Raw genomic sequence first — 23,545 nt, 5'->3', positions numbered from 1 at the left:
TTTGCTGTGTTGAAGCACTAAGTTTTGAGGATGATCAAGATTGAACAGAGATGTGGTAAATTGTGTATTCAGGTATTAGTACCAGAAATAACGATACAGGCAACTGAATCCTGCCACCAACTATGGGATTGGAGAGGGTAGGAGGGAACGCACACCAGTGGAGGAGGAAATATGGTAGAGAAAGATTAACAGATCCATTTTGGAAAAACGAGGCTGCAGGTAGATACTAGGGCTGGAGGATCTTGGCATGGTAAGAAACAGCAAGGTCATGGAAGGATTTGAATATGACAAGCATTTTGAATTCAGTGGGAAACAGGGAATGACTGGAGGTCAACAGGACTGGAATAGTAAGTGAACAAAATTGTGAGATTGAAGTTTATGAAAGGAAAACTTTAGACACCAATGAAGGAGACAACTGGAAATAGACATCAATAAAAACCATAGTGTGGGGAGGTAGAAATGGTCAAATGGTCAATGTCAGCTGTGGCTCAATTGATAGCACTCTCATCTGAGTCAAAAGGTTCTAGGTTCAAGTCCCGTTCCAGACTTTGAGCACAAAATTCAAAGCTAACACTCTAGTACAGTACTGAGAGAGTCAAGTACTAGCTTGAAAGAATTGCTTAGATGAGCAGTAAATTAACATACCCGTGACAGATACAGTCATTCGCCCAAGGGTATCCAAGCATTAATTGTTCATTAATTCAGCTTCTATGCAAAGGCAGGATTAGTAACCCTTCCAAATTAGTACTGCCAATTAATCATCACTGGCAAACAAAAATTGACAGAATTAAAAAGGATTCTTTGAACTACAAAGGTCCTGAGAGGTAAATGATGTCTAATAAATTTGGGGGCCACTAAAGCCCATTTCTTAATTTAAGATATCCTTTGGATGATAAAGCTGAAAATTATTAAGTTTTTAGCTAATTAAATTCTCCTACAGTCCTTAACCTCAATCGGCTAGAAGGCTACAGTCGGATCAAGAATGACACCAACAGCACAGGTTCAATCCCTGTACCAACCATGGTAGTTCACGGAGGCTTGCCTTACCCCACATGATGTGGAGTGGTGCCCAAGCTATATAACCAACTGTCTCTCTGTAATGGAGGGAGATGCCTATGGTCCTTCCTGGACTATTCATTCATTCTACTGTCTTTCAATGAGCTACCCTTTCCCAACAAGATGAGCTAATGAATGGCCTGTTCAGTTTGCTCAGTTTTAGAAGTGCAGGACTGCTGGATAATACAGGAAAAGCAAATCTCTCACGGTGCATTTCAACTATTTTTTATAGGGCATTAATTTTCAATGAAAGATAACCGTCACCATTGGTTATATTTAACATCAGTTTTCATTAAAATTTCACAAAACGCCTTCCAAGTTATGAAGTAATAATGCGATGGTTGAGACATTGGGTAAAAGATATCTCCTGCCCTCACCTAGCAGCACATCAACCATTGTAACACAAAAATAAACTTGACATTTGCCACAGTTCAAATTAAATTTGGTAATCATCCAAAATATTACATAGACAATTAAGATTTAAGGCTTTTGTTTACTGATGCTAACCGCTGCCAATGTGACCAAACAAATTTAGGTTATCTGTTCTTAAATTAAGAGACACCAAACTGATTTTGTATCATCCAAATAGGAACAAATGTGTTACAGAATCAAAGAAGTTTACAGCACAGAATGCCACTATTTGTTCCTTGATGTCTTTCGCTGGCTGTTTGTAAGAGCATTCGTGCTTCATCCAACATCCCCTCTATTTGTCCGTAACCTTACAAGTTTCTCATCCTTGAGTAGCTGTCCAATTCCCTTATAAAACTACGAAATCAGTTGCCACTGCCTTTTGGCGTACGTTGCAGATTCTGATAACTCAAGTGAAAAAATTCTCATCTCCTCTCTCGATATTTGAACAATGATTTTAAACCCATGAACTCTGGTTATTGATTAGTTATTTAATGATTTGTTGAGTTATTAACCAAAATGAACAATTTTCAGAGATGTTTCCATGAAAATTCACATATTCCTATGCTCCCTAAAAGCTCAGAAATTTAATCCGGACAGTAGTGAGCTATTCAGATCAATAAGGTTCTAGGTTTAATCCCTGGTTAACATAGAGTAAGCTGAATTTACTTTTTACTTCAGTTACCCTGGGTTAGGAGGCAGGGATAAAAAAAAGAGCAGGACTCCTGCTCCCAATTACTATCCAGCAAGCCCATGTCATGCATGTGTACAATGCATAGACAGGAACAAATTCTGTTGTTCTACTTCATAGTCAATTAGCCTGCCAACTCTCACCACCAAGGCTATACCACATTAATAATGACCACTTGGTATGAAGGTGCACACCCTAACAATTCAATGTCTTCAAAAGAAAAGGAAAAACAAAGTTTTTGTATCACGACAGATTTAACTTAGTTTGGTTTTACATTATTTACCATATTTACACCAGCCAGATGATTGATCCAGCCACTACAAGTGTACAGAATTTAAATAATATTTAGTTCACTAATGTTCTTCAGGGAAGGAAATCCGTTGTCTCGACCTAGTCTAGCCTACAAGTGACTCCAAACCCACTGTTATGATCCCAACTGATGTTACCAACTCGACAAGCCTGATCCCAGGGTGGAATCTGGCTTGATAGATCCTAACTTTTGTTCGTTTCTTTAGATACATGGAGAGTAGCTACTGAACAGAGTCAAAGGAGTCAACTAATGAACTTCTAACAAAAGAATAAAACGTTTATTCAAAAAAAAAAGAACTATATTACATTATTCCTTCACCCACAACTATACCTTTACAGATATATACAGATTTGTAAGGATCACACAAGTTACAAAAGCTATCTTACACAATGTTCACACTCCATGTAAACCAACTGGCGACCTGTGGTCAGACACACCACACTCTGAAACCAAGTGGCAGATGCCACCCAACACACATGCTATGGATCTCTCCTCAACTCCACCCAGGCGCTTGTCACACAGTGAGCCAACCAGTCTCACTGAACTCTGTCTTTCACATGAGGGTTTCCAATCTCAAAGAACGTGCTTTAGAATCTTCTCCCAAACGCCTTCCACAAGGGTTCACCTTCAGGGTTTCAAACTCTCCTTTCGATGTTCCTCTACCCTGGGTCACCACATGCGTTCAAGCTTTCCTCCATGCACACTCTCTCTCACTGACTCAGCTGTCAAGAGTACACCCATAGCAAAGAGTTACAGACCTTCAGTTGTCTCTTTGGTCCTTCTGACTTTTTCCAAGCCTTAATCTCAAAGCTTGAAGCCTCTCTACTCCTTACTTCACTTAACAGGACCTTTTCCAGGTTCCTTCCTTCCTTTGATTAGGTGGTGTGCTTGGGATCTTCCCTGTTCCACTCCCCTGGATTTGGGGACTCACTTCTTTAGCTGAGGACTTGCTATCTGTCCCTTTGCTCCAGTCTCTCTGGCAGTTACTGGTTCGGAACTGGCTATCTGAGCCTTCTAGGTTGCTTCTGCTTAGCAGCTGTCTTCAAACGGGACTCGGACCTGCTGGGGGGTGGGGTGTGCGCGTGTGCTCTCTCTTTCTGTGGACCCGTTGCTAGGCAAAAGCAGTTTTTTTTCCTACTCTTGCATTTGCTTAACTTCTGTCATAAAACTCATCAGAAATGCAGACACCTTTTAAAGTCAAACTAAAACTCAACTTGATCTTTTCTTAACACAAATACAGAAATACAAATCAAACTTAAACATTAAAGCTAAAACTCATTCCCAATACCTGACGGACTCCTGGCATCGACCTAGGTACCAGAAACGACTACAGCACAATTTACTCAGCCAACTCTACAATGTTTTCCTTAACATCTGGGGGCTTGTGCCTAAATTGGGAAACCTGTCTCAGACTAGTCAAGCAACAGCCTGACATTTTAAAAAATTTATTCTTTCATGGGGCGTGGGTGTCACTGGCAAGGCCAGCATTTGTTGCCTATTCCTTGCCCTTGATCTGAGTGGCTTGCAAGGCCATTTCAGAGAGCAGTTAAGGGTCAATCACATTGCTGTGGGCCTGGAGTCACACGTAAGCCAGACCAGGTAAGGATATCAAATTCCCTTCCCTAAAGGACATTAGTGTAGCAGATGGGTTTTTATGACAAACCAATGATAGCTTCATGATTATCATTACTGAGACTAGCTTTCAATTCTAGATTTTACTAGTCCAGTGACATTATAACTACGCCACCATCTCCTTATGTAGTCACCAAATCATACCTTACAACCAACGTCCCAGACACCACCATCACCATTCTTGGGTACATCTTGTCACACCGCAGGACAGACCCACCCAGATGTGTGGCACGGTGGTGTACCATCAGTGGTACATTCTGGGAGCCCTCAAATCGACTCCGGAGCCCATGAAATCTCATGGCATCAAGTCAAAATGGGAAGGAAACCTCCAGCTGATTACCCCCTGCCACCCCCTTAGCTGAAGTAGTAAAATTACTCTGGGTACATGCATTCAAATCTGGCCTACAAGTGACTCCAATAATGTGGTTGGCTATTAGCTGCCCCTCTAAAACGGCCTAGCAAGCCACTCAGTTCAAGATCAATTAGGGAGGGGCAACAAATGCTGGCCTTGCTAGTAATACCCACGTCCCAAGAAAGAATAAAGAAAAGCACTTCTACACTTCTGCATAGAAGCACTATTGAAGGTGGTAAGGGCACAGAGGAAAATCTGAATGGGCGACTTCAATGTCTATCACCAAGAGTGGCTCAGTAGCACCACTACGGATCGAGCTGGCCAGGTACTGCAGGGCATCATGAAAGGGGAGGGCGATAAGGCAGAGGTTGGTACCAATGACATAGGTAGAAAGAGGGATGAGGTCTTGCATCAAGAATTCAGGGAGTTAGGCAGTAGACTGAAAAGTAGGACCTCTTGGGTTGTAATCTCTGGATTACTCCCAGTGCCACGTGCTAGCGAGCACAGAAATAGGAGAATAGTGCAGATGAATACATGGCATAAGAGTTGGTGCAGGAGGGAGGGTTTTAGATTCCTGGATCACTGGGACCGTTTCTGGGGAAGGTGGGACCTGTACAAGCGGGATGGTCTACATCTGAACTAAAGCGGGGCTAACATCCTTGCGGGCGGGTTTGCTAGTGCTGTTGGGAGGAATTTAAACTAATTCAGCAGGGGGAGGGGTCACAGAACATTAGCAGAATAGGGACACATCATAATACGGTAAAACAATCAAGTCAGAGGGAGTACAGCTGCATTAAGTTTCAAGGAAGTAAGGTAAGGCTGGATGGCCTCTACTTTAATGCCAGGAGTATTACAGGTAAAACGGATGAGTTCAGGGTGAGGATTGACAGGTGGAATTGTGATATAGTAGCCATCACAGAGATGTGGTTGAGGGAGGGGCAGGATTGACAGCTCAACATTCCGGGATATAGAATCTTCAGGCGAGACAGGGGAGGGGATAAAAGAGGAGGAGGCATTGCATTATTAGTTAAGGAGTCAGTTACTGCAGTAAGGAGAGATGATATCTTGGAGGGGGCATCGAACGAAGCTTTGCGGGTAGAGTTTAGGAATAAAAAAGGGGCAGCCACATTGTTAGGTGTTTATTATAGACCCCCAGATAGTCAGCGGGAAATTGAGGAGCAAATATGTGCACAATTTGCCGAGGTGTGTAAAAACAATAACAATAGGGTAATTATATTAGGTGATTTCAACTTTCCCAACATTAATTGGGATAGACAGTGTTAAGGGCTTGGATGGAGTGGATTTCTTGAAATGTATACAGGAGAACTTTTTAGGTGAATATGTAGAGGGTCCAACAAGGGATGGCGCAGTGCTGGACATAATTCTGGGGAAAGAAGCCGGACAGGTGGCTGAGGTGGTGGTGGGGGGGGGGGGGGGGGGCATTTTAGTGATAGCGACCACAACATGGTACAATTTAAGCCTGTTATGGGCAAAGAAATAGACAAGTTGGAAAAAACTGTTTTGGATTGGGGAGAGCAGATTTTAGTAAAATAAGGCAGGATCTGGCCAAGGTAGACTGGGAACAGTTACTTGTGGGGAAATCTACAGAAGAGCAGTGGGGGGCATTCAAAAAGGAAATGGGGAGGGTACAGGCTCAACATGTTCCCTCTAGGGTGATAGGAAGGAGTAACAAGCCCAGAGAACCATAGATGACCAGAGATATTCAGGATGCAATGAGAAGGAAAAGAGAGGCTTTTAGCAGGTACAAGGGGAAGGGGAGCAAATCAGTGGAGGCATTAGCGGAGTACAGAAAGTGCAGGGTGGAGCTTAAGAAAGCCATTCAGAGAGCAAAGAGGGGAAATGAGAAAGTTCTGGCTGGTAAAAGTAGGGAAAATCCCAAGATATTCTATAAGTATATCAATGGGAAGAGGATAACCAGGTAAAGAGTAGGGCCCATTACGGACCAAGGGGCCAATCTATGGGTGGAGCCAGAGGACATCGGTAGAGTGTTGAATGAATACTTCACATCCGTCTTCACCCAAGAGAATGAGGATGAAGGTATGGAACTCGGGGAGAGAGACTGCGAGGTTCTTGAGCAAATTGATATAGGGAGTGACAAGGCATTGGAGGTGTTGGCAGGCTTAAAAGTGGACAAATCTCCAGGTCCAGATGATTTGTGTCCCAGACTACTGAGGGAGGCAAGGGAGGAGATCGCAGAGGCTCTGACCCAAATTTTTAATTCCTCTCTGGCCACGGGGGAGGTGCCAGAGGACTGGAGAACAGCTAATGTGGTTCCGCTATTTAAGAAGGGCTGTAGAGATAAGCCAGGGAACTACAAGCCAGTCAGTCTCACATCAGTGGTAGGGAAACTATTGGAGAAAATTCTGAAGGAGAGAATCTATCTCCACTTGGAGAGGCAAGGTTTGATCAGGGATAGTCAGCATGGCTTTGTCAGAAGGTCATGCCTAACAAATTTGATTGAATTTTTTGAGGAGGTGACCAGGTGTGTAGATGAGGGTAGTGCAGTTGATGTAATTTATATGGATTTCAGCAAAGCCTTTGACAAGGTCCCACATGGGAGATTTATAAAGAAAGCAAATGCACATGGGATACAGGGTAATTTGATAAGGTGGATTCAAAATTGGCTTAGTTGTAGGAGACAGAGGGTGATGACAGAAGGATGCTTTAGTGACTGGAAGCCAGTGTCCAGTGGCGTACCACAGGGATCTGTGCTCAGTCCCCTATTATTCGTCATTTATGTAAACGACACGGATGATTATGTGGGGGGTGGGATTAGTAAGTTTGCGGATGACACAAAGATTGGCCGGGTGGTTAACAGTGAGGTCGAGTGTCTTGGGCTACAGGAAGATATAGACAGGATGGTCAAATGGGCAGATAAGTGGCAGATGGAATTTAACCCTGAAAAATGTGAGGTGATACATTTTGGAAGGAGTAATTTGATAAGGAAGTATTCAATGAACGGCATGACACTAGGAAGTTCTGAGGAACAAAGGGACCTTGGCGTGTGTGTCCATGGTTCTCTGAAGGCATAGGGGCATGTTAGTGGGGTGGTGAAAAAGGCACATGGTACACTTGAGGCATAGATTACGAAAGTAGGGAGATCATGTTGGAGTTGTTTAGAACCTTGGTGAGGCCACAGATGGAGTACTGTGTGCAGTTCTGGTCGCCACATTATAGGAAGGATGTGAGGGGGCGCAGAGGAGATTCACCAGGATGTTGCCTGGGATGAAACATTTAAGTTATGAAGAGAGGTTGGATAGACTTGGGTTGTTTTCGTTGGAGCAGAGAAGACTGAGGGGCGACCTGATCAAGGTGTACAAGATTATGAGGGGCATGGACAGGGTGGATAGGGAGCAGCTGTTCCCCTTAGTTGAAGGGTCAGTCATGAGGGGACATAAATTCAAGGTGAGGGGCAGGAGGTTTAGGGGGGGGATGCGAGGAAAAACTTTTTTACCCAGAGGGTGGTGACGGTCTGGAATGCGCTGCCTGGGAGGGTGGTGGAGGCGGGTTGCCTCACATCCTTTAAAAAGTACCTGAATGAGCACATGGCATGTCATAACATTCAAGGCTATGGGCCAGGTGCTGGTAAATGGGATTAGGCCGGTAGGTCAGGTGTTTCTCACGTGTCCGTGCAGACTCGATGGGCCGAAGGGCCTCTTCTGCACAGAGATTCTGAGACATATCTACCAGACTGGGCTTTTGGCTGGTGGTAAGGGAATCAAGGGGGTAAAACCTACTGGACCTTGTCCTCTTCAATGTACCTGTCAGGTACCCTGCTGGTAGGAGTGACCACCACAAGGTCTTTGTGAAGACGAAGTCCTGCCTTCACACTGAGGGTACCCTCTGTTACATCTTTCTATTCAACATAAACGTACCAATCATATGACAAGGATGGGCAAAACAATAATGTGGGTTCTTTATTTGAAGACTATATACAAATATTGTTAACTAGGAGGCTAAGTATACATGTCTGACTTCTACCATTTGCTGCTGCAGACTGAATACAAATCATGGACTAATACATCACATCCTACTGAGATGGTAGTGATTGACAACGGTTTAAGATATACTCCCTTAGAGGTACACGCATATCATGTCACAAAACCCTCTAACAAATTGTGAGACACTAAACACCACACTAAATGGGATGGATTCAGAACAGATCTAGCAACTCAAAACACGTCATCCACAAGGCACTGTGGGCCGTCAACAGCAGAATTATATTCAACCACAATCTGTAACCTCACTGCCAACATATTCCTCACACTACCATTACCATCAAGCCAAGGAATCAACCCTGGTTCAATGAGTGGAGGGCATGCCAGGAGCAGCACCAGACATATCTGAAATGGGTTGTCAACCTGGTGAAGCTACAACGCAGAACTACTTGCATGCCAAACAGCAGAAGTAGCATGCAATAGACAGAGCTAAGCAATCCCACAACCAATGGATCAGATCAAAGCTCTGCAGTCCTGCCACATCCAGTTATCAATGGTGGTGGACAATTAAGCAACTAACAGGAGGAGGCAGCTCCACAAACACCCCGATCCTCAATAAGGGAGGAGCCCAGAACATCAGTGCAAAAGATAAGGCTGAAGCATTTGTAAACATCATTGACAGAAGTACTGAATGGATGATCAATCTTGGCTTCCTCTGGAGTCCAATCTTCAGCCAATTCGATTCACTCCACATGATATCAAGGAATGGCTAAAGGTACTAGATACTGCAAAGGATATGGGCCCTGACAACATTCCAGCAACAGTACTGAAGATTTGTGCTCCAGAACTAGCTACATCCCTAGCCAAGCTGTTCCAGTAAAGCTACAACAATGGTATCTATCCGACAATTTGGAAAATTAACCAAGTATGCCCTGTCCACAAAAAGCAGAACAAATCCAATCCAGCCAATTACCACCCCATCAGCCTACTCTCTAAGTGATGGAAGGTGTCATTAACGGTGCCAGCAAGCGACACTTACACAACAATAATTCGTTCTGATGTTCAGTTTGGCTTTGCCAGGGCCAGTGGGCTCCTGATTTCAGCCTTGGCCCAAACATGGACAAAAGAGCTGAATTCCAGGGGTGAGGTGAGAGTGACTGCCCTTGACATCCTCGACCAAGTATGGCACCAAGGAACCCTGGCAAAATTGAACTCAATGGAAATCAGGGGCACAGTCTCAGGATAAAGGGGCTGATCATTTAGAATTGAGCTGAAGAGAAATTTCTTAACTCAAAGGGTTGTGAATCTTTGGAATTGTCTACTCCAGAGGGCTCTGCATGTACCATCATTGAGCATAGTCAAGGCTGAAACTAACAGATTTTTGGTGTCTCAGGTATTCAAGTAGTATAATAGCAATCAGACAAGTTTTTAGCCAACTATTACCAGAGATCAGAGAAATCTTCAGGTGTAATATTTCCTAATTATGAACGATGAGTAATTGTGAGTAATCTATGCATGTTTAAGATTATACAATCATAGAATTGGTCTGTTTTGTGTTTCATTTAATTTAGAGGTTCAGGCAGGTGTTAAAAAACTCATGGTACTTCCTGAAAAAGCCAATATTCTTCTTCAACCACTGCCAGTGCCAAAAAAACAGTTCAAATAAATAATTTTTCCAGGAATAAACCTGATGATTTGAGTACAATTTTGTCCTGTTATAGGACAGAATTGAACCTGAAGTGCAATGATGGTACTCTCTTTGGTCAATTGTTCTGAAGCGGTGTTGACATTTTGATGGGCATGAACCTTATGCTCTATCCTGGTGGCCATGAAATTTCAATGCCTCACTTTCAGTGAAGAAAATCTCCATCCTCCGGCAAATGGAGCCCCAGACTATAAAATGTTCAGCAAATACAGTTTGCATGGCTTTTTTTATTCAAACTCATTTTAAAAAATATTGCAATGGAGATCTTTATTGCACAGAGTTCTAATTATCTCTCCTTTTGCTTCCCCCTTTCAAGGGAAGCCAACCAGTTTAAGTATAGAACAAGTTTCTGAATACTAAACACCTAGTAAAATTTCATCAATATTTTCTTTTTGATACAAGTAATTTGCAGTAATCAATGATGCAGAAAGTTCATTTAAATAAAGAGACAACGCATAAAAAATGGACAAGGAGCAGCAGTAATTTTTAAGGAAGGAGCGATGTTGCAAGGCAGAAAGAATTTGAGAGAGAATAAGACCATGATGGCTCAAAGCTTGCCATGAACTGCAATGGAATGCAGAGTAGGTAATGGTCTGAAAAGCAAAGAATGCAAGATGGAACCTATATCTGGGGGAAGCTGCAGAGGGAGCATGGAATGAGGCCGCATTTAGAATTGTAGATGAGGGTTTTTGGAATCAGCATACTAAGCAACAGGCTTACAATCAAGCCAACAAGGACAGGGTGGGGTAGTTTGAACAACTTAGAGGTTTTACAGGGCAGTGCTTAAAAGGCTAACGTGAGAAGAACATTGGAGAAATTGAGAGCTTGGTTTAGCTTGGTGAGAGTGGTCCAAGTAGCACAGGCAGCTAAATGAATGATTTCATTCTTGTTGTCAGAAATTTCTTGAGCTCTTGACAGACATTAGCAGTGAGGATAGAGGAAGGAAGGAATTGTGTTTAAAAATGCACCTAAGAAAAAAGGATCATCTCACTCTCTAATGATTAAAGAGTAGTTGGCAGTTTTAGAAGTGGAGAGTGAAGTCTGGTAGAACTTCATGTAGTGCACCCAGAGCTGACAAATGGTGATTAAGCTGAGGGAATAGCAGAATTATAATAGTAAATGGAGGATCAAAGTCTAAGCAGTTAGAAATTTCAAGTGTAATTCTAAACTGCTTAGAGCAAAGAGATTTTTTCCAGAGTTATATACAGGAAGAAATGTTGTTGGAAGGGTACAGATGGGGTGTCAGGGATACAAGAAAGTCATTAGAAATGAAGTGATTAAGACCATGAAGGTAGAGATGCCAGAAGAAATGGTAAGGTCAATAGGGTGGTATGAAAACGGTTGAGAGAATTTATATGAAGCAGCTTTTGGGGACATAGTAGGAGGATGGTGACTTCAGTAGGGAGCAAGGGTTGCTAAATGAAATTAGAGGATAAGTAGCCAAACAGTGCAAAGGCTGAGAGAGGATATCTCGAAGAAACTCAATTGGCTTGGAAAGGCGGAGGGGAGGGGATCAGCAGACAGAAACAGTCTTTAAGAAAAAAAAACGTAACAAGGCAACGTGTTCATAAAAATCAGTCCCAGAGAAGTCAGGGAAAAGACCAAGATGTGATTTGGTGATAAAGAGCCACAGCCAGTCAAGGAGGTTCATAAAGGGAAAAAAGTGTTGTTACTTATAAATCAGGTTTTGGTCAGGATATGAATACAATCACCTACAAGGTTTTTCAGACCCTTTTTTGAAAAAAGACATTCTGGAGGAAAACAGGACGAAGGCAGTGATTAGTGTTAAGTGGGACAGGAAGGAGGTTAGCGACATCGGTGCCCACCAAGCACACCGGTTGGAAAGATTAGTAAAAGAGCGGGGTTTCTGCTCATAAGGTATCAACAATGAATACCTCATGGGATCATTCAGAGAATGCATAAACATCCTTGGGCACAATGAATGGGAATTCAAGCCATGGACAACAGGAGAGCCAGAAGAGTGATGAGTAATGGTGGGTTGGAGCAGGGATTGGGAGGGAGTGACCAAAAGAGGAGAAATGAAAGGTGGTACAGGCAGATGACAGAAAGAAGACAAGGAAAGTATGTGCACGCAGGGAAGAAAAATTAACAGTCCAAAATTGAAGTCTTAGTTTAGAGCCTGTGGATGGATAAAATCAATTGCAGACAGCATGGAGCCAGTTTAGAGAAGCCAGGTTCAGAGTCAAGGGATTATGCAGAGGGGATTAATCCAGGTGCTGTCGAGGTCAGATCATTAGCCAAGATACTTGTCGAGGTTGGCCTATGGAATTGTACATCCAAGGAGCAGAGAGTCAACCGCAAGACAGAGGAAGTTTATCCTGTTGTCCACTGGAGGTGTGCACTGCGGACCACTATTACAGCGGATCTAGCAGACCAGAGCAATGACATGTAGCGAAAGTGAATTCTAAAGACCAAGGGACCAGGAAAGGGTGAAAATGGCAGGTCCATAGGATTGCTGGAAACGTGAAAGCTGTAGGCTGACAAATAGCACAACAGATTAAGAGCAGCAGGAACATGAAAGTCAGTCCAACCCAGCTTAGCAAAGAGTGATGGAGGAGTTCTGAAAAATAAGTAGTGTGCAACAGATCAGAGTTAACATCTGAAAGAAGCAAGTGAATAGTAGCAAAGCAGAGATTTTTTCAGCAGCATGAAGGGTATGAGAGAAACAATTAGGAATGGATAAGAGCTGGCTCAGCTAGAATGAAAAGTCCCAGTGGAGGAATAGAAATTGAGCCTGTGAATCAGGCAAGGTAATAGAATATAGGCAGTCTAGCAATGTGTCAAGTATAAGTGGGGGTCACAGTTAAGCCTGGACACCAGTGGAAAAATAAGATTCTGTCTAAGGGCTTTGGCCCAGGACCCAGCCAGCTGTACAGTGGGAACAGATTATCCTAAATTTCAGAGCAGTCATATTAGCCATGACTTGCAATGTAGTTAAGCAGGGCATCTAGTCCTAATGGATGATGATTCTAGGAAATCAAAAGTGAGCAAAGTCCCAGGCTTCAAAAGAACACTGGTTAAAAAATAGAGAATAAGGTTAGAAGATGGAAATGTGCTCTGTTCAGGTAGCTTCCATCTGTAAACAAAGTTAAAATATAGCCACTATTAGGAGCAGGGGGTCTGGACAGTGAAGAAGGGGGAAATAAAAGAGGAAAGGATGGCAAAAGATGAAGCTGCAAAGAAAAGGGACTTATTTGAGAGCTACCACTTAAGGCTCATTCTGTTGCTAAAGCAATTATGAGAATCCGTCAGTAATGTGATACATATTTTCTTCAAGGAAGATACTTATGGAATAAAAGGAAGAATCAAGTGCCTCTTGAGTGACAGGATTAATGATTCAGTATAAAGTTATTCACAAAACTATACTGGTAAACAGAAACTGTTCTCCCATGATTGATTGTCATAGTTATTACTAGGATCTAGCCCGAATGACAGCTCGGGCTGATCATAGGAAAAATACATTTCTATAAAATATATATATAAAAAAATACACACACAATACACGAAAAAAGTTGTGTAAGGAGTTTGATAACCCAGGACCAGTCATCAGTGGGCAAGGATCTACAGCACAATACTGCCCAAACTTCCAACTCAATGAGGATGGATAAATGAGAAAGATCCTTTGTCAACATTGAGGAAAAGCATATCGCTAGCGTTGACCCCACAACTGAGCAATTCCAATCTGGACTTCAGTTCACTATTTAAACATGGAAGAAACCAGTGAAAAGATAATTTTAATATCCTCTGCACTGACAATAGGCAAGAACAGAATCAAGTTATTTTGCCTAGCTGTCCATCTTCTCTCTTCCTCTCACTTGCTCTGTCCTCTCCACCCACAATATCAAATCGCCCACAAAAACATAATGATTAAGATGAAGTACATGTTTTCCATAAAACTATATTGTGTATGAATTACGTAAGGAAGAAGTTTAAATTGAAAAAGAGATTGCAAGTGTAAGAAATAAAATCAGTAAAGTACCAATTACTGTACTAATATGATTTTTCTACACTATCCATCCTTACAGCCCCTGCATACAATCTTCCAAAACACTGGGGCTCTTAATCATTTACAATGGACTATAATCCATGTAAATAGGATCTAGGAAACATGCAGCCAGAATGTAACAAACATGACAAAACATTAGATCAGAAAAATAATAATCTGTACCTTCCAATTGTGCGCTGACTGACAAACAGAACAAATTTAATTTTTATCCACTACCTGCAATTGAAGTTCAAAGCTAACGTTGAAATTAGATTCTTGTATTAAATCTGCCACAGATGTTGTGTAACAGGTCTTTGGTTACACATACAGGCTTTCTGCTGTTAAAAACACAAAATATTTGATGATTGAGTAATTAAACAATTATTGAAGGAAACAAATTGTTTAGCCAACTTGCTTGAGTTTTTTTGATGTGATAACAGAGAGGGTTGATAAGGGTAACGTGGCTGATGTGATGTACATGGACTTCCAAAAGCCGTTTGATAAAGTGCCACGGAAAGTGTAGTATGGTTACCAAGTCGGACGAGTGACAAAACAGAGTTGCTGGTGAACATTGTTTTCGGACTGGAGGAAGATATATAGTGGGATTCCGCATGGGTCAGTATTAGGACTATCTAAATACATATTAATGACCTAGACTTGGGTGTGCAGTTCACAATTTCAAAATTGTGAACTGTGAGGAGGTTAGTGAGAGGACAACAGGCTGGTGGAACGGGCAGGCACATGGAAGATGAAATTTAATGCAGAGAAGTGCAAAGTAATACATTTTGATAGGAAGAATGAGGAAAGGTAATACAAAATAAAGGGAACAATTCTAAAAAGGTGCAGAAACAGAGAGACCTGCGGGTACATGTGCACAAATTATTGAAGGTGGCAGGACAGGTTGAGAAAGTGGTTAAAAAGGCATACAGCAACCTGGTCTTAATAGAGGCATTGAGGACAAAGGCAAGGGAAGTTATGGTGAACCTTTACAAAACATTGATTCAGCCTCAAGAGGAGTAGCATGTCCGATTTTGGGCGTTACACTTTAGGAAGGATGCAAAGACATTACAGAGGGTGCAGAAAAGATTTGAGAATGGTTCCAGCGGTGATGGACTTTGGTTAATAAAAACAAAAATAGCTGGAAAAACTCAGCAGGTCTGACAGCATCTGTGGAAAGGAACACAGTTAACGTTTCGAGTCTGAATGACTCTTCATCAAAACTCTGGACTTTGGTTAATTGGATAGATTGGAGAAGCTGGGTTGTTGTCCTTAGAGAAGATTTGACAGAGGTGCTCATGAGGAATCTGAGTAGATAGGGAGAAACTGGTCCCATTGACAAAAAAGGGTGGAGAACTTGGAGACACGGATTTAAGATGACTGACAAAAGACCAAAGATGACACGAGGAAACACTTCTTCACGCATGTGGTTCGGATTTGGAATGCAGTGCCTGAGAGTATAAAGGAGGCACAGTCAATTGTGATTTTCAAAATCAAATTGGATAAGCATCTGAACAGAAACAAAAAATGGAGGGCTACAGGGGAAGGGCAGAGGAGTCAGACCAGCCTAGCTGTTCTTGCAGAGAGCTGGCACAGAAGTGATGGGCCCTATGACCTCCTTCGGTGCTACAATAATTCTATAATTAAGCTGCAATTTTTCTGAAAAGTGCAGAAGTTCAGATATTATAAACTGTAAAATGTTGAATTCTTCATAGATAAGACCTGAAGTTGCTTCTTCAAATCCCTTCCTTTTAAAAAAAAATGTTATATAGTCAATAAAACCACAACACTAACAATTGTTAACAGTTCTGAAATGACAAAGACTGGAAAACTTGCATGATATCAGTACAGTAATAGCCTGAACACGGCAAAAGAACTAGGTTTCAACTGAAAGGCAAAAATCTAAAAGGAGGCTGCAAAATATCAAAAACATCTGCAGTGTTGCAAGGAGAGAAGTGAACTCATGACCTATAAAAGTTCAGACAGTGTGTAAATGTCTTACATAAATGTCATTTATTGTGTGTTATAGTTTTGTGCGCATTTTAGTTTCTGAGTTTTTCACTGACACAATCATTGTGGTCAAGAAATATCACTCCTCAGCATTACACATCAGAAAGATGCCACACGTGTTTGTAACCAGTCTCCTAAAGGATCTTTGCTTTGTGCCGAGTCAGATCTTAGTCTGGCAGTAATAGGGACACAAGTACCTGAATTCCAAAATTGGGAGGCGTAGAGATGGTAATCAAATCAGCCAGAGTTACTGCTCCTGGTCATAATAGATACCTTTAGTGGAATGGATGTGTGAGAATCAGATCAGAACAGGGCGTTGGCATCGTTTAGATACACTTTCTCCCAAATCTTGAGCAGCCCTCAAATATTCACCACTTAGAGAGGCGGACCCATGAAGGATAAAGTAAGAGAAGGTTCCTGAACTTGTATTCATGCCCAGAATTGAGAGATGGAACAATAACAGTAGTAAATTAGTAAATGAGAGGTAGAGCTTTTGTGGCCAAATTTTTTTCATTAAAAAAGTGCACAACTGTATGAATATTGCCCCTTCCCATCAATCTCTGATTTTCTTCCTTGCTATGTGGGCGGTGCTAACTATTGAGGTTTGGCTCCTTAGGCACCATATTCAAGTGGCCATTCTTCAATGCTAAGCCTAGATAGTAAGTTATTTTGCCACAGAAAGCATCCTAGTCAGTACCAATAGCATCCTGATGAAGAGTCATGCGGAGAGAAACTCTGATCCTCTCTTCACATATGCTGTCAGACCTGCTGTGTTTTTCCAGCATTTTCTGTTTTTATTTCATATTTCCAGCATCCACCGTATTATGTTTTTATTATTACAGTGGAGTCTTACCCTGGTTAGTACTTTTCTGAGGTCAAATGTAGGATGTTAATTACTGCCCCAACTAAGTTCAGCAACTCAACACAGGCTGGGATTGCATTCAAATTGATGAGATAAAGAAGACACTGATAGGTTGAGGAAACCAAACAAAGACAAGGGAATCAGATGTGGATTAACTTAAATAAAGGCTTGTTAGCAGAAATCAGTCACAAAACAGTTGGTACCAGAAATGAAGTTATTTAAGTTTGCACATTACACCAAATCTAAGGGAGGAAGGATTCAAACAATTAAGAGGCAATCCAATGGAATGGCAAAACTAATGAAGAGAAATACACTGTGGGAATATAAACTAAACGGCCACAGGATAGACTACAGTGCCCAACATTGGAGTGTGATCTCAGTCGATTGGTAGTTAGCTCATTAAAACTAGTATCACAGTGTTTGTCAATAATAAGCAAGTTAACGAATCCATGCATCTGAGCATGGGTCCAAGGCAATATGTCCATACCTAGAACACTTCACAAATCTTGTCAGCATACTATTTGAGGATGTCTCATTGGTTGCTACCAACTTTAGAATCAAGGGACACAGGTTGAACCTTGAAAAGGAGATGAGCACATTTTGTACAAAATACTTCATATTCAGAAGATGGAAAAAGTGTGGAATGGACAGTTCAGGGGTGTAGGTACTGTAAAGACATTTGAGTATACAGTTGAGAGATGTTAATTTAGGGGATCAAAGTCTTTTTTAAGTTGCATGCTTTATTACTCCCCTTTATGTTCTGTGACATAGCACATATTCAGTACCAATGGTACACACATGTATATAATATATATATGGAGTTAGACCAATTACTCCAAAATTTATTTGGAGAGCCACAATGCATTCTAGGTTAGGGCTTTAACTCTAACCAGTCAACATAGAGCAAAGTTAGGACCAAGAGTAAATAGATAAATAAAATGAGTTTCTACTAATGTTGAGCCCTAAATAAAAATAAAATTGGTATAAGCTAAACAAAATGAAATAAATCACAAAAGGTTCAATTGAAAAACAACTATGCAATGTCAATAAGAAATGGACTTGACAAGTGTGAATAAAGTCTATCAAATGAAACTAGTTCTCTAGCCAGATGCCAAGGTGAGAATGGCCTCAAGAGTCAGAAACCATCTCTTATCTTTTGCCAACATCTTGAAAGTTCTCTAAGGGAGAGAGAAAGAGATGACAAATCAAAAGGCCCTCAGGTGCTGTGGAACACTAAACAGCACAGGTAGGACAAGACTAACAAGCTGAAAACATATTTAAGTAGATCTTGGTTTAACAGAATGCCTGTTCTATGCTGAAACACTAATTCAATCTTGATTTTTTAAGTTAGACATTTTCTTTACAAAGTCAAGCAACAGGATCTCAGCCAAACTGACTCAAAAAATGTAGTTTGGATCAAGAGACCTCCACAAATATTTTGTGGAACACCACCACCTGCATGTTCCCCTCCAAGTCACACACCATTCCAACTCAGAATGATAAACACTTCAACTTCTGTAATAACTGCCTAAAATTTACTACGATAAGTGGGTGAAGTTGTCTCCTTCGAACGAAAATCGTTAGCTTACTTCAAGAGCAGACATTTTTTGATTCAACAAGAAATATTTTCAATTCTACCAACAGCTGAGGTTGTGCTCGTGAACTCAACTGTAGCACAGGAACAGTGCAGAATATACAAATTAATGGCCGCTAAAATGCTAGGTGACAGAACGTTTACAAGGACAAAGCAATACTACACTTAAGTATGCAAACCTCATTTAATTCTTCAGTCTTTAACTTATGTAGAAGTTGCTTAACCAGGCATGCATCTTTATTCAGAAACAGTTATATGCTTATGGAACCTTTGGAGAAGGCTGATGCTGCGGATTGGTGACATACATCACAAAATTTATACAAATCAAAAGATGCATCTACTTGGTACAGCTGGTAACACTCACATTGAAACAGAGGGCCATGGGTTCAATTTGCACTCCAAGGCATCAGTATACAAACAGACGAAGTTTTTCCCCCATACTGAGGGAAAGGTGCATGCAGACTTTAAACAGAACCTCTATCTGCTTGTTCAGGTGAATTGAAAATACCCCATGGCACTTAGAAAGAACAGGCAGTTCTACTGGTGCCCTGGGCAACATTCCTCCCCTCAAACAACCTCACCACATCATATTAATTGGACATTCTGCTGAGAGCAAACTGGCTGCTGTGTCTCTACACAAAAAGCATAGTTGGTCATTTCAGGCAAAAAAGTGCACCCCCCACCACACCCGACATTCCCACCACACAAACGGTACTGCTTCAAGGAGCAGCTCTGCTTCCCAGGCTTTAGGATCAACCTGGTTTACCTCGGAGGATGGATTTCAGATAAGTAGTACCAAAACAGTTTGCATGTGCGGTATTTGGAGACTGCAACTGCAGTCGATTTTCCTTGCACAGACTAACAATTCCAATATATAGATTTGTTTTCTTTCTGCTTTGTCAGTTTACATTTGGTAACTCCAATTATGAAAAGAAAGCAAAGGGTCACTATTTCAGGATATAACAGGCATCAAAGAAAGTCAACACTTCATATGTGTGGGTCAGTGAACACATCCAGTGATTGGATATCGGGACCAGCAGACATTTAATAGCTCTCTCAGTGTCCTACTTAGTGTCTCAGTGGCCTTTCTGGACCTTTTTGCTGTGTAAGTTCCCGTAGGGAAAAATGGGCAGGATACAAGTAAACCATTGCAGTGGGCAGGATTGGCATTGGTGGAAGCTTCTCTGCCATTAGCATTCACATGAGCTTGTTTAACCCACCCAACCACCCGAGTCCACTTGTCTGAGAACTCAGATAAAAGCAAAATACTGCAGGTGCTGGAGATCTGAAATAAAAATAAGTTCTGGGAAAACTCAGCAGGTCTGGCAGCATCTGTGGAGAGAGAAACAGAGTTAACGTTTCGAGTCCAATATAACTCTTTCCGATCAAGAACTGTCGCTGTCTGAACAAAAATAGTAAAAGGGCTGGATGATTTGAATAATTAGGATGAATTTTAGACGAGGCTCAGAAGAATATCGTTGCTTCAAAAAAGATTTGAACTGCCGCTTGTCCTCATCACTTTGGAAAATTCACCACCTACCCCGCCCCCAAGTCTTGTGGTGTCCATGCCCAACGTGGGTAAAATCCTTGCCTCTCTGGAGCTCACTCACCTTGACAACAGCGTCAACTTTTGCTCCAACATCATCTCCAACTTCTGAGCCTGTCTGGAAAGCCAGTGGTCCACGCCGTGGAGCCGGTAGCAGCTCTCCAGCATCAGCCTGAAGTCGGCCACGAAGTCGGTAATGCCGCCGTACTGGTTCTGCTCGAACTTCTCTTCCATCTTGTGCAGCCAGACGGGCTGCTGGCAGCTCTCGGCCGGCTCGCCGGGGTGGGCGAACGGGGCCGTCAGGTTCTTGTGCTTGTCAAGCAGGAACTCGCTCAGGATCCGGCGGCCCTGCTGCACCTCGTAGCTCGGATCCTCGGCCTCCTGCTCTCGGTCACTCTCGCTGCCGCCGTCGCCTCCTCCGTCCTGCTGCTGCTGATCCCCGAGCTCGGGAGGCGGCGGCTGCGGCTCCGGCTCGGCCGCCTTACACCTGCCGCCGAGAGCGGCCGCTGCCTCCGGACCGTCCTGCTGCCTGGCGAGCCCGTTAGCTCTGGGAAGCCGGCCGCTGGCCGAGCGCGTCCTGGGCCCCGTCACCTCGGCCCTGGGCTCCTCTCCAGCCCCGGCCTCAGGGCCCGACTGGCTGCAGCCCCCGTCTTGTGGGAGCTGCTGCTGCTGGTCGTCGCCGCCACCCGGGCCTCCGTCCCGTGGTAACTCCCCTGAACTCGAGCCCGCCGCCGTCGCTGCTGCTTCTTCTTCTTCTTCGGGGCCGCTCTGCTCCTCTCCCGGAGGCCTCGGTCTCTTGTTTCTTCTTCTGCCCGCCGAGCTCGCCTCATCCTCGGCCCCCGTCTCATCCCGATCGGCCGCGGGCTCATTGTTCCGTCGCCGGAGGGCAGCTGCGGCCGGGCCTCCATCACCTTCACCTGCCGCCGCTTCCATCCCGGCCCCAGGCCGACCTGGCCTTGGAGTGAAGCCGGGGGAGGGGGTCGCTGCTGTGAGGGGGTGTGTGTGTGTGTTGGGGGAGGTGATCTGATTGACTCAGGCCCCGGAGCCGGGGACTCGCTCCCAGCCCCTCTCTCCGCAGTCTCCCGATGGGTAGGTGGGAGGAGGGGAAGGGGGGGGTCTCCTGACTCGGCCTGTAGCCCCGGGCTCGGCTCCGCTCGCTGTCCGCCTCTCACCACACTGCGGGCTCCGGCCTGACTCCACTCGCTGTCCCGCTCACTCCGATTGGCTGGAGCCGCCTGATTGACAGCTGGCTGCCCCCCACGGACCGCAAGCCATTGGCTGAGGCCGCTTGATTGACAGCGTCTGGCCGTGCGCCATTGGTTGGTGCCGCCTGATTGACAGCTGGCAGCCAGAGCCAGGCCTCACGCCATTGGCTGAGACCCATTGATTGACGGCGGGCAGCTAGAGCCATTGGACAGGACGGCGCTCGCGAGAAACGGCCGCCGTCGCGCGGGGTGAACATTGGGAGAGGTTGCTCACTCGAAGCATCGGGGGACGTTTGCAACTTGTCCGCAGGTGTTAAATACGCATACACAGCACTTTATTGCAACGAACGTTATTAGTTGCATGCAAACAAAAGGCTGATTGCAAGATGTAGGATTCAATAAACATGCTGCTTATTGTTGCACTAAATCATGTCCAACTGGCTTGGCGGACTTTATCTATGTGCAGGTCAGAAAGAAATGTTGTCTATTTTAATTGCCCTACTTGGACATTCTGCATTCCGATAATATGCCCTCCAAATTGCCCTGCATCTCACAATATGATCTGCAAACTTTTTAGAAGCTATCGCCTGGCTGCAATGACTGAGCAGAGGCGGTGCTGGTGCACCTTTTGTAATTGGGGGGTTTTGTCATCGCAGAACGGATCCCAAACTCTCGAAAGCCTAAGGTGGCAGCGGAGGCTGCTGCTGAGTTGTGCTCGGAGAAATTCCCTTCTTCTGGCTCATCTGTACTTGACGTTGGAGGGCATCCGATATATCTTGAGTTTCTGAGACCGGGATTTAATGCAATTCAGTGTTTATTTTTTCATTCGCTGCATTAACTTTATTTTCCAAGTTACCTTTTAATATCCTTATTTTCCTTTCCTTCCGTTTAATTTTTCAAGCCTGTTGCCCCATCCCCCAGGATACTAGCTTATTGCATCAACAACTAACATATTTGGCGGAGGGGTCGAGAATCAGAGGACATAGATTTAGAATGAGTTCTGAACAAGAGTCATATTGGACAGGAAACGTCAAATCTCTTTCTCCACAGATGCTGCCCGACTCGCTGAGTTCTACCTGTTTCTATTACACAGTTAAGGTGATTGGCAAAAGAACCAAAGGCTATATGAGGATACTTTTTTTTTGACCAAGTGTGTGGTTAGGATCTAGAATGAAATGCCTGAGGATGTGGAGGGGGAACATTCAATTGTGGCTTTCAAAAGGGAACTGGATAGGCACCTGAAGAGAAACAAAATTGCCAGGGAATGGGACCAGATGAACTGCGCGTGCAGAGAGCTGACATGGACTCGATGGGCCGAATGGTCTCCAGTGCTGTAACTATTTTCTGATTCGATAGTTCCTCTAACATAATAAAACATCCCAAGGCATGAGAGCATCGTAAAACAAAGTATGACACTGAGGCACATAAGGAGATATTAGGTCAGATGAACATGGGGGTGAAAAGTGAATACTGCGAGTTACTTCACAGGCAGCAGAGGTTTGGTTTACAGAGGGTAGAACATGGGAGAGTAGCCAGGACTGCAGTGGAATAGCCTAGAGGTAGCGAAGACATGAATGAGGGTTTCAGCCACAGATGAGCTGAGCAACAGGTGATGTCTGGCAATATTACTTCAAAAATGATAGCGAAGGAAAGAAGGGAGAGGTGGGGACCGGTGGCAGTATTGATCAAAGGGGCCATTATACCACCTGAAAGGGATGATGTGGTTGACAGGGTAAAAGACAGTGGCCGGAATTTTCCATGCCCGCCAGTGCCAGGCATGTTCGGTGGCGTGAGCGGACAATCTGGCGAGAAGGCCAAAAATCGGTAAGTCGTGAAACCAGTTTGCAAGCATCCGCTCCGCCCACCAATAGCGGGCCGTGTTCCCCGCTGTCGGACATCTGAAACCTCATTGTTACTATAAGGCCAGCCCGCTGGACTCATCCCCCCCCTGCTGGATTGTCCGCCCATGTTTCACAACAACACACATAACGCATGCACTTGGGCTGCACAATGCACGTTGACAGGCAGTTTGGCACTCTAGCCAGCCCCTGTCCTATGCGGAACCAATGCACACTTTCAAGCAGGTATACTCCAGTGATGCTGAGGAAAGCACTACCCACTATAATGGATACAGATCTATAAGCTATCAAAAAATCTTGCACCTATGTTTCTGTCCTGTAGAGGGAGATGATGGCATAATGGTAATGTTGCT

The 23,545-nt window shown here is 43.6% G+C and overlaps 1 protein-coding gene across 2 annotated transcripts in view; it reads right to left on the bottom strand.

The window, feature by feature from the left end:
• The window catches only part of brd10 (bromodomain containing 10), a 77,364-nt gene extending 56,038 nt beyond the window's left edge, over positions 1-21,326 (bottom strand). For both annotated transcript variants that reach the window (XM_078570568.1, XM_078570569.1), the window contains exon 1: positions 20,193-21,326. In XM_078570568.1, the coding sequence (XP_078426694.1) occupies positions 20,193-21,061 (869 nt within the window). In that variant the 5' untranslated portion in view covers positions 21,062-21,326. The remainder of the gene's footprint in view (positions 1-20,192) is intronic.
• Between the last annotated feature and the right edge of the window lie 2,219 nt (positions 21,327-23,545).

This window comes from Cetorhinus maximus, chromosome 2 (genome assembly GCF_964194155.1).
Source record: "Cetorhinus maximus chromosome 2, sCetMax3.hap1.1, whole genome shotgun sequence".
NCBI classification, from domain to species: Eukaryota; Metazoa; Chordata; class Chondrichthyes; order Lamniformes; family Cetorhinidae; genus Cetorhinus; species Cetorhinus maximus.
Note: the sequence above shows the minus strand (reverse complement) of the source record. Positions and strands in the feature narration are given on the sequence as shown.